Genomic DNA, 14,502 nt, shown 5'->3' with positions numbered 1-14,502 from the left:
GAAAGAGTTCATAATACTGATAAAGAGCCGTAATAAAGGTATGTTCAAAATCAGGCTCTTGACAGAACAGCCCAAATCCCACACTGCAGGCTATCCAGATGCAAACTCTGGATGCTGACTTAAAGGATATAATGTTATAATCACATCCTTTGGGTCTCTGCAGTAATAAATGAGCTGTCTATGAATCACAGGACTTGTCATATGATTGCTATGACCCATAACAGATGACTGTGCCACCTGCAAAAATGTACCTTATTATGATGGTGTCTTGCATAAAACTGGACCAAGACTCTGCCCCCTTTCTGGGCACAACACAACCCAAACTATTATAATCTCATCAGCATTTTCTCTTTCCCCTCCCTAAATCAGTGTCAAAGAAAGAAGAAAAGCACAGCCATATGAAATTGAGAGGAAAAGGATGCTTAAAAAAGAAGAGCAAAAAATGAAGCAGCTGACAGTCAACGCTCAAACTCTGTCCTTAGCTCAGCAGTTGTACCTGAACCTACCAGCAGCAAACAGCTGTTCAAGGCTTTGAAACATGAGGAGTTATTGATAGCTATTTCTAACTAGGTTAAATTGAATTACATTTCTATGTATCAAAGATATCATTGCAGATACCACTGAACTTCAGTTGTGGAATTGTGGGTACTAAACCATATGCTATATTATCTAGTTAAAGAACACAAACTGCAAGACTCATATGGGAAGGATTTAGTAATTATGTGCAATTTTGAAATGAATGTGAAAGACGAACAAGAATGTCATTTGTTTATACCCATAAAACTTCCTTTGAGAACTGTGTTTATCTTTAATAATTGTGGCAACTTCTCAATGTTTCATTAACCTAAAAAAAAGCTTCATCTGTACCTCTTAGAAGATGTCCAGTCTTCTATCCTGTGGAGCTACTGCCTAGCACAGTGGTTAGAGAAACCCTTCTTTGTATACTGAACAAAGTTACTGTATGAATTACACAGACATACTGTATGAATTGCATACACATTTACAGAAGCATCCATACAAGCATTCCTAACAAAGCTTAACTTCTGCCTTCAAAAATACAGGTGGCCTGAGCTCACAGCACATCTTCTGATGTGTTTCAAGAGGCAGCAAAAGTGGTTTGATAATCTGATAGCCACATCATGTGTACGCACTGTCAAAGACCATGGCTGATGTCTGGATACTGCCCGTGGCCCTCAGGAGGTTAATAAGCTGCAGGAATCAATGGTTGCTTTCTCTCTCCTAACAAAGTTCCTCCAGTTACACAGATCTTAACATAATCTATGGCTCACTACACCCCAACCTCTGTTATTTCAGGGCAAGAGGTTTCCTGCACTAGGAACTGCTACCGATTTTCATTTGGATTTCTTTCACTTTGCTGCGCTAATGCGTGCCCACAGACAGCATGAACATAAAAATGCTGGAGGTTATGTTAACAATGATTGAGTTAATATCCAGAAATGATCACATAAATCAAATTTAGACAAGGATGTACTTAACTCTGCACCAGACATTGGACTTCATTACACTGTTATTGTTCTTTCAAAGTAAACAAACTTGGTTATGCAGTCAAGTAAGGCCCCTGAGTTTTCCTTCAAAGTTTTGCTTTATTTTATTTCATTGCACCTCAGCGTAAGATAAAAACAGGTCACCAAGCAGCATGAGTAGATAACAACAGGTTTATTAATTTTCAAAAGCCAACTGATTCAAAAGCAGAAAGTGTTTTTGCTCTTCCTTCCAAAAGGATGCAGAATAAATCAGGCCCTCAAGCACCTGCCTTTGACTCATACGGTTTATAATACGCTTTCCCTTCTTCTGAGGATACAAAGACATTCTGTACTCAGCCACTGCTCTACAACTGCATGCATGAAGAATCAGGCGGGATTAGTAGAAGAGTGCTGGAATATCTGGAAAATAAGGTGAGAGGATTAGACCTGCAATTTACTGTCCAGACAGTTTGCAAACAGACAGGACTCTGGGAAACAATTGGGTCCTATATGTTATGGAGGTAATTTCCTGCACTGGTCCCTGGCTTGATAGCAGATTAGAATGCTTTTATTTGAGGCCCCAAGAGATATGTAATTGACTTACGAGGAATAGTTGGTGTTTGATCATTTCTGTGTGTGTCAAATCGTGCCATGCATTTAGATCACCTTTATTTAAGTCTTGTTTGGCATACTCATTGCATGACTTAGTTGCTAGCACATGTAATCTAAAAATTCATTCCAAACTTAACATTTTGAATTTGAATTTTGGACACAGCACTGGTAAACTAGAAGAAGAGAGAACCTCTTCTCTCTGCACTGTCTAGGCTTTCCTGTTACCTTGCACCTTGCAGTCCAAAAACCCTTCAGAAAGGAAACACTGCTGTTTTGAAGAAAAGCCTGAGAAAATGCATGAAGCACCAGAAACCTATGTAAAAGGACTGTCATCTGAAAGTTTTCAGTCTAGTGTTGAAGGACTAAGGAGCTCAGATCTGCAGCCTGTGTGATAAACAGGTCTGATTGAAAAATAGTAAGATTGTGTCAATTTTATAATCTGAATACACACTGGTCACCTAAAATGACAGACAAGAACACCCTGCACTACATCATATCTACAGATAAACAAGTGTTGCACTGAAATCTTGTACATGAGACTTCTTCAAAGTATATAGGAATCCAAAAAGGTTGTGTTATAAACATATGGTTCCTACTTGCTCCTCTAATGTCTAAAAAATTCTTTGTTCCTTGACTTTTGATAAAAGTCGGTTTTAGAGAGCAGGTGCTTTCTGTCAGCTGCCATTGTTCATATGGGTTACAAATGTGTTATTTCTCTTTAAACGGGTAAAAATACTTTTTCAATTAGGATGGGGCTGTGAAGAAGAGACGAGGACTTCGAACACATCAGAGAAAAGCAGAAAACTGTAAGAAGCAAAACAAAAGATCTTTTAAATTTTCTACTTTGAGTCAAGATTCCATTCTTCAACCATCTGCACACGTGCACTAAGTCAATTTAGAGTCCTGTTTACAGAGGAGGTACTCATGGTCTTCTTTGGCTACTGAAGTTAACCAAACGTGAGAGGTTCACCAGCTTTCTAGGTCACTTTGCCATGTGGTTTCCTCTTCTTTGAATATCACCTGAGGTGATGGTGGCTTGTAACAGCTGTTTCCAAATCACAAAGTTCTTGCACAATTGTTGGCATCTTGAAGAACACAAGCTTCCCCCCATCCCAAAACATATTCCTTTTGATACTGTTAGAGACTACAGAACTTGAGAATTATGCAGATTATCCCACTTACATACCAAATTATGCCATTACTAGAGAAAGTAGAAACTAGGGTTTCAAAGACCAGTTAGGTAACAGAGTATTAGCTTTAATAACAGGAAGAGGAATAGATTAAATCAAAATTAAAGGTGAATTTGGATGAATTCCTCTTCACCATTTGCAGCTTTTATTGGGGTCATGAATCATTTGTATGTAAACAAACACCTTGGCATCTTTTATTAAGCCTCTCACAATTTCTTACAAAATGGCATGTTGTGTTCGTCTCACCACAATGTCGTTATCATTTCAATATGAACCTTCACTCTGACACTTCAATCTTTGTCCAGTAGCACAGTCAGGACCTTTTTTTCCTAAAACTGCAAATGTTCTATAGCTGATTATAGTTCCTCCAACAGGAAATGGTACATCCCCTCCCCTTTCACTCCTCTTGAGAAAAAGCAACATAACCTGTAATAACAGCAAACCTAACTTTCATTTATCATCTTAATGATCCCTTCTCCTTGTTCTTACTTTTCCTCTGGTCATTTGGAAAGTATCCTCAGTGTTATCTTCAGTACACCCTTTCCCTTTTCTAATCAGGGAAAAGAAGGTGGGGTGGCAGAATGGTCACGCATCATTTGGAAACTTTTAAAGGAACATTCTCAGTTGAAGTGAATCCCAAATCTGTACTAAAAAAATAAGTTACAAACCTGTATAATCAGGTCAGTGTTCACTAAGAGTTTGTCTGTGAAGCACTTTTCATTTTTTTTTCTTGCTCTCTCCTGAGTGCTCCTGAAGCATTCATAACTCAAACAACTGCGTTTTGTTAGCATATGAGGGCACATGCATCAATCAGTTTTACATTCTGGCTTTCATTTTCTACAAACATAGCATAAAAGTTAAACAAGTAGCATGAATGGCAAGAAGTAGAATATACTTTTCAATCCATCTTGTTATTGAATTTTGCAGATAACAACTCTTAAGCTGCCCCCCCAAAGAAACCCCAAACCAAACAACAAAACCCAACACCCTGAACAAAAAAATGTCTTCCTGTTATCTGATGAAAAGGGGAAAGGGGGGAACGAGACTGATTTCCAGTGACAGAAAAAATTCTGAATATAGTGAAGTGTTACTAGAAAATAGAAGAATCTTTGTGCTGGGACATGATGAAGAGAATCCCAATTCCTCTTCCTTGAATAGGAAACTGAAAGCAAGGCCATAGGCCAGTTCTCGACATGTTCTCCCCCTTCAAACCAGAGAGGAGCTAACCAGATTAAGAAGCCTGTGTGCCTTCAGGATGTTGATGAGGATCTTTTGGATGTGCTTATCCATGCGGAACTAAGGAAGGTATTATGTAGAAATGATGCAGCCCTCATAAGATCTCTCCCTTTCTAATTTAATAACCATCTGGAACTTTGGACTCATCTCCACAGGCTGGGTTGGGATCTGCGTAATCCAATCAGTCCTTGAAACTTCCTCACAAGACTTTTAGTGTCCTAGTTTAACCTGGGTCAGAAATATCTAAAAAGGCATTTCTCACTCCCACTTCTTTTTCTAGCCAAAGGCAACAAAACAAGACAGCTAACCAAACTCTTCCTAACCTCACTCATTTAGGTTCAGGTTACTTGATGGTTCAGTTTTGGGCTGGTGGCTGTGGTGAAGTTCTATTTTCCCTGGACATGAGCCCTACCTGAAAGCCGTAGAGTTGTTCAAAATCCAAAACCAAAAATGAATGTAAATTTTGCAAATGGACCCTTCTGTAGACAGGCAGAAACTACCGACTCAAACATCCACAGACTTCGGTTCTTTGAGATGGAGACTTTTTCATTAATTCATATCTTCCCTGACTAATCGTGTCAACACTTTTCTTTTCTGTAGTACCCAATTCATCACATGCCTGCAAAGCATCATATTATTCACAAACAAACTGAAAACCAGAGGATTTTACTTGACTCAAACTAGACAGCATATCAAGGACAGAGACTGAGTGGTACCTAATATCACTGTTTATCACCATCTGGTACTAAGAGTACATAATTTATACTAGATTTATTTGCTAAGCTAACCTTAAAGCAGGTGGGGTTCTTTTGGACTTAACTTCTGCCTGCATGACAATACCAGTATCCTAGGTAATACACAGACCTTTAGAGTGTCTACAGATATGTTCTGACCTTCTACATATTCTTAGATCCCACTCTATGATCCTGTTGTGCAAGCTGTAAGGAAACCAAAATATATTTGAGTAACACAGTTTCGGTACGGAGACTCCACTTTGCTTACTCTATATTTCCCTTTCCTTGTTATCCCTCCTAGATCAATATATAGAGAAGTGAACACTATCAGACACTGTGGATGGCCTACTGAAAACAAGTTGGTGCAAGATAATGAAAGCAATGGTATGACTGATACTATGACAAAAACAAAGTGTCCCTAGTGGAGAATTTTTCAGGAAAAGTTAAAAATCCAAGCAGAAACAATTTTATTTATATCCCTCCATGACAGACATACTTAAATATAATCAATTAAAAGCTAATAATTATATCAATTGGAAGCAAAAATTCAATCAGAGAAAAGCTTAGCATAAACAGGATGGGAAATGGAGAACCATGGTTTAAGACTTAATAATGTCCTTGTCTTCTGACTTAAAGCTGGACAAGCAAACTTGTAAATAAAAAGTTACTCATCTCAGATGCAAAGTGTGTTATTTTGTTACTCGACTTAATTTCACCTAGCAATAAAACAAAGTGTCTAACATAACTGGAGCAGGGTGAGGTCATCTTGGCTATTGCTGCAAGTCTACCTACAATTCTGTATTTGTCACAAGGAATTCCCTCCAACTTTTGGTTAATGCAATGAAGAAATGTAGCATCACAGTCACCAGCACAACTCATCATGGGATAATGAAATCTATTTTAATCAATGCATATTAGTCAGTGGAGGGATCTGGTTTAATGACTCACTGAGCAAGTTCGTCAATCAGAAAACTAAATTATTGCTGCCTTACCGTATGGTCATTTATTTCTCAAATTCAAACTACGCTTCGCTTAAAGGGAAATTGGATCAAGTTAATTGTCACTGCAGAAGTGTTTCAAATTCTATATTATCACACTACATATATTCAGTTTAACTCCTTTTCTGTCCTGTGAACACAGAAAGGTTCATTTAATTCACAGAAATGCAATAGTGCCAATAAACTGCCATCATTAATTTCAACCTGTGTTAGGTTCAGTTATAAGCTAAAGCTATCGAGTTCAGAGTCAAACTTTCCTGAAATTTGTGATGTTTTGTTTGGAATCAATTTTACACCATTTATACATTGTACTCAGCTGCTTGATGGCACCTAACGCTTGCCTATTCAATCTCATTATTCCTTCTCGAAAATAAGTTTCTAATGCTAAGCCTTTTTTAATCCCACTGCTCCCATTTTAAGGAATGCATTATTTGCATAAAGAGAAAAGCCTCTCTCATTTTCCTGTAAACCTATAGGGCTGTGAAAAATTTGTATCTTTTAGGTTAGGAGTTTGTAAAGGCTGAATATTTGTTCATAAGCATGCTACTGAACATGAAGCCTTGGGTCTGCCATGTCCAGCTTATTTTTTCCTGGGGTGTATCTGTGGCCATCAGAAGCAGGTGGTCCCCTTGCCTTATTACGGCAGGACAGAAAAAAAGAGATGGTCAGCTTGCCTCCTGAGGGTCTTCACACCAGGCTGGCTAACAAGTATTAGCTGCTGCAGCTTTCCTTAGGAGAGGATCAAGCTCCTCAAGCTTGATACCATCAACACAAACAAGTACCTGGTTGGTAATGCAGGTCTCCAAAAGCTGCAGGGACTGACTCAAGAGGCTGAGGCAAACTTAAGCTCCTCACAGTGCAGAACTGAGGAGTTCAGGGACACTTCACATTTCATTTTGTATACCAGAGTTATCTTAAGAGCCCCAAAACACACCAGTGCAACTACGCCTCAAGGAAAGCTTACAACTAGGCAGAGAAAAGACAGGAAGATGTATGCTTAAGCCTTGCATCTCCTCCAGACAGGATCCTGCAAAATCCTTGTGGTCCTGACAGACTGGCACTGACAAAGTGAAATAACACTCACTAAGTTTCTATATATTGCAGAGAGGCACCGGAGGAATGTGTAGATGGCATCACAGACATTAGCTCAAACAGCAACAAGCCAACATTAATCCAGTTGGCTTTGATTAGAGCTACAGAAGATCCCATTTTCAGAGTGCAGGAAGTTTTCCTATCCAAAAAGACTTAACAGTGTCTTAAGTTACACAGCAACTTTACTGCTGGACTCCAGAAAAAACACAAGATATGGTCTAGTCAGTGTTAACCCTTAATAGCTGTAATAGGGAAAAATCCACTAGTTTTACTGAATCCGTAAGTATGTTAAAAAAGTTACATTGAAGTAACCTTTAGTCTGACATTAAATAGTAATGCCCTGATTTTTTTTAAATGTCAGTTTTCAAAATGAATGTCAACTCTGTTCAAGAATGAGCTTCAGTGTTTTCCCTTATTTTGAAACAAGGGTAGTACTGTTATCTGGAATAATATTTCAGATGGTAGAGGGAACAATCCCTACTTAAGATCAGTTTGTCTGAATTAATGAGAAGCTGAAGCAATGTTTATGCTGCATTTCTCTACAACTTCTGACGATATTTACCATGAAATTTTCTCTCCCTCATCCCTCCTTTACTGTATCAGCTTTCATTATACAGTTGCTGCCTGTTGGTTACTGCCTCCAAACAAATGGAACATGGTGCCAAAATTTTACTTCAAGTATTAGGCACTTATCAAAAAAGTTTGCAGTAGTGACATTTGTATATATTTCTTTTTGGTAAGATACACAGCACTATGGTTTTTGCTGCTTATATGGTATGCACAGCAAAAATGGATGTGACAGATAGATGTATATGAACCCATAATACAAAAATCCGTTTACTGTGTGTCAAAACATACATCTGCGTGCTCTGACACTGAGCATCTCCATTTACCTGTAGGCCACTAAGGGAGCCAGGCGCAGTGTGCTTGCCATCTACAGGATTATCAGCCAAGTGCCTAGGAATCTCACTTAATTTTGCACTGAAAAATTAAGCCAATACCACTCCCTAGGCAGAAAGCCATAAATATGTAAAAAACTGAAAACAATGGAAATCCAAAATCAGGGTCACTGCTTTTCCTTACACAGAGATCACAATCAACAGCAGTGACTTCTTTCAGATTACAGAAAAGTAGTGAAATTAAAGAATAAGTCAGAAGTCCCCAGGCCAGAGAGCACAGGAACATCAAACCGCAGGCACCCCACTGCCGTGAGACCAGAGGTGCATGCAGAGAGAGGCATTGCTTTTAAGTTTGGCAGTCACAGGAGAGGGGTTATGTGGAGTGCTCTCCCGCTTGTATGATCAAAGGCTGAGTATTCACTGCTACATCCTTTGCCGTGGATCTCTCCCTACACAGTCCATGGACAGCACCAGCACTTCCCAAAGCTGGAATGATCCGAAAGATGGCAGGATTCATCTACAGGGGATAAAAAAACCCTGAAAACCCTATCACCAGAAAAAAAGAGCTGAAAAGTTTTTGGTTTCTTTAACCAGAAAGAGGAAAGAACTTATGACGAGAATTTTAAATAACATGTAAGTATTTGAAATAAAAAGGAAATAATTAATTTAGTCACACTCGAATGTGAATATATATTCTCTTTTACTTCATGAATGAAGTGTTTTATTTTCTCTCAGTCTTTATAAGAGCATCAACAGTGATATTTCCAGCTAGCCTAAAACAGGTTTTTCTTCACATTTTTCACTGGCAAGCCAGGACTAAATTATCCTCAGAGCTCTCTTCAACCAGTAAGCTATTCCCTTTGTCCTGGGAAAAATGCTGGACACATCTTCCTCCTTACACCTTCCTATGTCAGCCATAGCAACCACTCCCACGGACTCATGACTGAGAAAATACCTTTTATCAGCAAGACCGAAGGCAAGCACTTTGCCAGGCAGCAATAACTTTGCCACCTTGTGCAAATGCAGCCGATCAGAGCCCAAGTCCTCCCCTTCCCATTAGTCCCTCTTTTCTCCTGCCTCCCAGCCAGACCTCACCCTTTGTGGCTGAGCTTCTTCCCCCCTCCCTGCTCCCTCCCTCCTGTCGTCTTCCCCAGGCACTCAGGCAAGCATTCACAAAAAGGAGAGGTAAAACTTTGGTTTGATAATTGCTTTTTTAAGGCAAAGGTTAAGCAGAAGCTTAAAAGTGTTATCACTAAACAAACTGTCAGAGTCTCAGTCTGTTTTGATGAAGACAGTGAATAACCTTTGTTTCAAAGGTTACGCAGGGTGGTCTGTGCAGTACACAAGGACACATCGAGATCTGTCTGTGTCTGAACACTGGAGTAAACACAGCATCCAGACTGAATGCTACAGAGCCCAAGACTAACTGTCCTCTTTATTTAGTTAGTTAATTATTTAGTTATTTTACTTTATTATTTTATTTTATTTTATTTGGTAAAAAAAAACCCTAGGATCTTGATTTTTTTTCTCTTTTAGATTTGCCCTCCTTTATTTACAACAGTGGCAAAATAACTTCAAACAAAATGAGGTTAAGATTATTTTTAACAGATGTTCACTGCTGGCCTGACCCAAAATCCATTGACGTCAATGAGAAGACTCCATGGGGCTTTGGATTGGGTTCTAATTGTTGGAAAAATTAATGTTATTGTAAACCACTGGTCAGTGCTGTCACATGCTCCCTTTCTGTGCCAATTCTATATGACCGGATAACAGACTCACATAAATCTGTTCCAACTGTTGGCTAAGAGGCTAAAGGACACAGAGGTTTATCTTTTTAATTCTGAAGCACCCCCTGTCCCTCCTGCCCCAGCACATCCCATGGCACTGCTGTATTTACTTGACAGACTCAGCATTATGGACAGTATTCAACACAATCAAAACATTTCACAAATGCTCAGTGGGAATAATAGAAATATTAATACTGACTGTGTGAAGACAGCTGAACTACAGATATGTCTGAAATGAGATAATTTGGTTCGTATATTTTCAATACAGATTTTTTTCTTTTTAAAATACAGACGTGAAGGAAGGGTTGCACTTACTGTTAAGAAGACGGGAGTCTATGAATGGGTAGGAGCCGCGGCGCTCGGAGAGAACTCCTGTCTGACCTCTCACCCGTGCATCTCCTGCAAAACACAAAATCCCCAGAGACGTTAGAAGGGGCAGCTGCCTTTCTCTGCTGTTTAGATCTAGATCTATTTTCTGTTCAAAGTGATGACATTACACTCCTTCAGTAGGAAAACTAATGTCCAAAAAATCATCTGTCATGACATCCCTGGGTAATAGGGTGAAGCAGTGCAGCTGATCCTCTTGTCAGAACAAAGGTACAAAACCCCCACATGTTTATGCTGTTGAGCGGGTTCTTGCCCAGTAAGTACTCTCTCACCACTCCAGGGCCAATTTTTTGGCCACACAAGACCAGCTGGATTCTGACTGTCATGGCATCACACACAAAGGTCTCAACCTTGGACTAGGCTCACAGCCCAACTGACCTCCAAAGCTGTGGGACTCACCTAAAAATCATGAGTTTCATGTAAAAATCCCTAACCAAAATATGAAGATGTTTCTAAGGTTTTATTTTTTGCTCGACTGCTCATTTTTGTTTTTCTCTCTGCTCTTTGAGCACTCGGGAAAATGTCAGCCTTCTCTTCAAACACCGAAGCTGCTTTACCGTAAGTGTAACCTAATGTTCTCAGATAAGCATTACTCCAGAGCTTTACAATGTAGATTTAAATATCATCAAGTAACAAGACAATACTGAGAATTAGTATCTCTATGTAATTCACATTGACTAGTACTTGACTTATCATGTAATATTGATGAAATAGGCAAAACTCATTTAAGGAGAAAAATGGTACTCTGGATACATAACTGTTACAAAACCTCTCTCCAAGTAGATATGAAGCAGTGGGAAGCAGATGTCATTGTTACATTTCCATAACCTTAAATATCTTGTGCTGTAATGTAACAAGGCAAATAACAAGACCAAAATATTTTGGAGATTCTAGAGGTCCAGGTTAGAGCACTCTAGTTCTTCACAATACCAATTCCTCCTCTAGAGAAACACAGGCCACAGTCTTGAAAGCATACCCACTGCACTTCCTCAGGCAGCTCACACTGTAGGCCTCTCAAAGTTTGCAATAAAATGATGACTTATTAGTTATTTTGAATTGTGCTTCCTCTGGGATACGAATATAGCATCTGACTAATCTAAACAAAAACAACTTAAGAATTTGGCTGCTAGTTCTAGCATTTAGTGCTTGTGTTTAACAACAAGAAAACATCTTGTAGGATAAAAGAAGCACCTAGTTAGATGCTGTTATTTTTTTCTATCTAATGTTCACTTAAAATGTGCTTACAATTATGTTTAAGTGAAGAAGGCCAAGTAGAACTATTAAATTAAATACTCAAGGTGGAGAAACACTTCCGTGCCCTCTAGGGGTCCTTAGAGGTATGAAAGACAGAAGAGGGCATACTCAAATTAAGAATATTTTAAACACAGACACTTTTGATTATATATATAAATCTATTTTCTCTCATCCTTACTTTCACTTTGTTTTTTAGTTTCCAGAGACAGAACACGTGTTCCCTGTACTCGGCTCCCACTTGCCAACTGTGTGCTCCCAAAACATCTCAAGCTGTTGTTGACCCCACTTACCCTTCCTGATAGCAGAGACAGGAGGTGCAAACCTCTGACTGCTCTCCAGCTGTTGCACTTCAAAGGTATGATAATAGCTTGGGTCTACCTTTAGCAGTTCAAAATCACGTGCAATCTGTGGCAACGGGGGTATATAAACCAATTGCCCTGTGATCCTTCTGGTAAAGGGCAGAAGGCGAGAGCAGGTAGCTGGAGAGGTGGTAAAACACTGCAGCAAGATCCATCAGCATCCATGAGCCAGAGCTCCTAAGACAGCACCCAGACTTAAAAGCACTGTTCTCCGCCACAGGTAGACCCATCAGATTGGCTGATTTGTGTAGAAAGCGTGAGAATGGCAAGCATAAGCTACACATTATATAACCCCCCAAAAAATCAGACAGGCTTGAGCCTGCCACTAAAACAAGAAGCAGCAAATTAAGAACAGGTATAAATTCAGAGCATGCCTTGATAGAGGCTCTTGTTTTTCTGTATGCACCAATGAATTAACTGAAAGTAATTCTCTGCATTAACACACTGGTAAACGTCACGTGACTAAATCAACAGATAATTTGAAAAGAAAGATAGAAATTCAAACTTCAAAAATCTGAAAGAAACTAAGACATATGCTACTGCAAACCCAGAAAGACTGAGTTTCTTTCTGGACAAGAAAAAATATTACCGATCAGATCAAGAGAGGTACCACAGTACGAGAGAATAACAAAATCATACACAGTTATGTATCGAAAAAATTGCCTAACTCTGCTCTTAATAGTATGACATCAAATTTTGAGGAAGAGAACACTAAAGGTAGGAAGACAACTGGAACACAGAAGAAAACACATTGTGAGCTTACCAAAAGCAGATCATACAAGATAAAACTTAACTACTTCAAATAAAATAGCTGATAGACAAGAGGAAAAAATCAGTATTGTACTGCATTTCAGCCATATGGACTTTGTTAAATATGTAAGAGAAGGCAAGAGATGAGTACAAATACTGAAGTTGGAAAAGAATAAATGTAACAACAGGGTGCACTGAAAGGAAACATTTGCTTGGCAACAACTGCATGATCTTAAGACCATTCCCAGTATGAATCTTCTAAAGATTTTTTTATTGATGATCTTGATGCAGAATTAGGAGAGCATTAGTGAGACCTGATGATAACACAAAGCTGGGAGATACCAGCTGTATATAGCTACAGCTATATTAAATAAAGTCCACTGCTACTGTCACCTCCTCTGTCCCAACTGCTCTATGGCCCAGCTACCGGCAGCTTCCACTTTTGTTTTACTGGTAGTCCAGCTTCCTGTCATGGATGCTGTTGACATCTCCTACAGAATTAAAGACTAATCAGCTCAGACATGTATGTACATAATTCAGGCAAGGTAAAGAGTAAAGAGAGGGAAAGCAAGATAGGTACTGATGCCATTATTAAAAGCACTTTGTATAAGTTCATCTGAAATAGTGCCGCTGAGAAAACTGAATTCCTTTTGAAAAAAGTGGAGAGAAGGACCTCTAGGAAGATGATCAGGGCACTAAAGAGCCATTTCATAAAAGGAAAATCACCCTGGTCTAATGCCTCCCATTGATAAGCTGCAGAGTGGGAAAAGAACCATTTGGGCGATCAGAAGAATATCATTCTGAAGGAGGAGACGAAATAAACTGAGGCAGCTGATGCTACCAGCTTTATACACACTGAAAGACGACCTGAAATAGTTAAGGGCTATGCATAATGATTTATAAACTCATTGCCAGTGCTATGTTCTTCAAACTAAGAAAATGTGAATGAGTTTTACTTAAGCCTAAGAAAATGTGAATGAATTTTACTTAACCAGCAAAGCCAAGGACCTAAAGTCACGGAAAATTACTGATAATTCTAGTTGGCTATTTGTGTCATTTTACATTTTTTACAGACAATGAAAGTTTGGGCTGCCATTAGCACTACAGGAATCTATATGCAGAATAAATCTACATCTCGCTGACTTGGTAAAAGCCACTAAAATCCTTATATTCAAGGATTATTAACATTACCCTCAGGGAAGGCAAGTTTCTGATGAGTCAAAGATGTTATCAAGTAGCTATACCTCATGAATCTGCTATTTCAAAATACTTTGCCAGGTGCCACCTAGTCTCTTTCTACATCATTAGAGAAAGCTTAGTTAGGAAGTGGTGGTGGGCTAAATCAACCACACCTGCCTTCCTCCATTTTTTTCTTGGCTCACTTATTTGGAAAATGTTTATATTCTTCTCTATGACTTTTAATTACCTGTAAGTATGCTCAACAGAGATACTAAATATAGGGACTGCACCAGTTGTACACCATACCACATGACCTTTATTTTCTGAGAGGCAAGAGCCATTAATGGCAACACACCAACTCCTTTTCACTTTGCCAAAGGACTTTGAGGGCAACTTTCATCAGTCCACCACACCTTTACATCTCTTTGCTCTCCACCTTAAAATCAAGCTAAGCAATTGTTCTGACAATTTATACAATTAACAGTTCTAGATAAATAATCCTTTTTGGAGCAAAAGGAAGGATTCTGTGGAAACAGGGCAG

The 14,502-nt window shown here is 39.0% G+C and overlaps 1 protein-coding gene across 1 annotated transcript in view; it reads right to left on the bottom strand.

Moving 5' to 3' along the window:
* PDE7B (phosphodiesterase 7B) overlaps nt 1-12,078 on the bottom strand; it is a gene marked incomplete at its 5' end in the record, with an annotated part of 34,142 nt that extends 22,064 nt beyond the window's left edge. Inside the window, 2 exons of the mRNA XM_010191331.1 lie at nt 10,348-10,431; nt 11,964-12,078. Coding sequence (XP_010189633.1) covers nt 10,348-10,431; nt 11,964-12,078 — 199 coding nt within the window. The remainder of the gene's footprint in view (nt 1-10,347; nt 10,432-11,963) is intronic.
* Nucleotides 12,079-14,502: the final 2,424 nt, after the last annotated feature.

This window comes from Mesitornis unicolor, unplaced genomic scaffold (assembly GCF_000695765.1).
Source record: "Mesitornis unicolor isolate BGI_N332 unplaced genomic scaffold, ASM69576v1 scaffold9009, whole genome shotgun sequence".
Taxonomy (NCBI): Eukaryota; Metazoa; Chordata; class Aves; order Mesitornithiformes; family Mesitornithidae; genus Mesitornis; species Mesitornis unicolor.
Note: the sequence above shows the minus strand (reverse complement) of the source record. Positions and strands in the feature narration are given on the sequence as shown.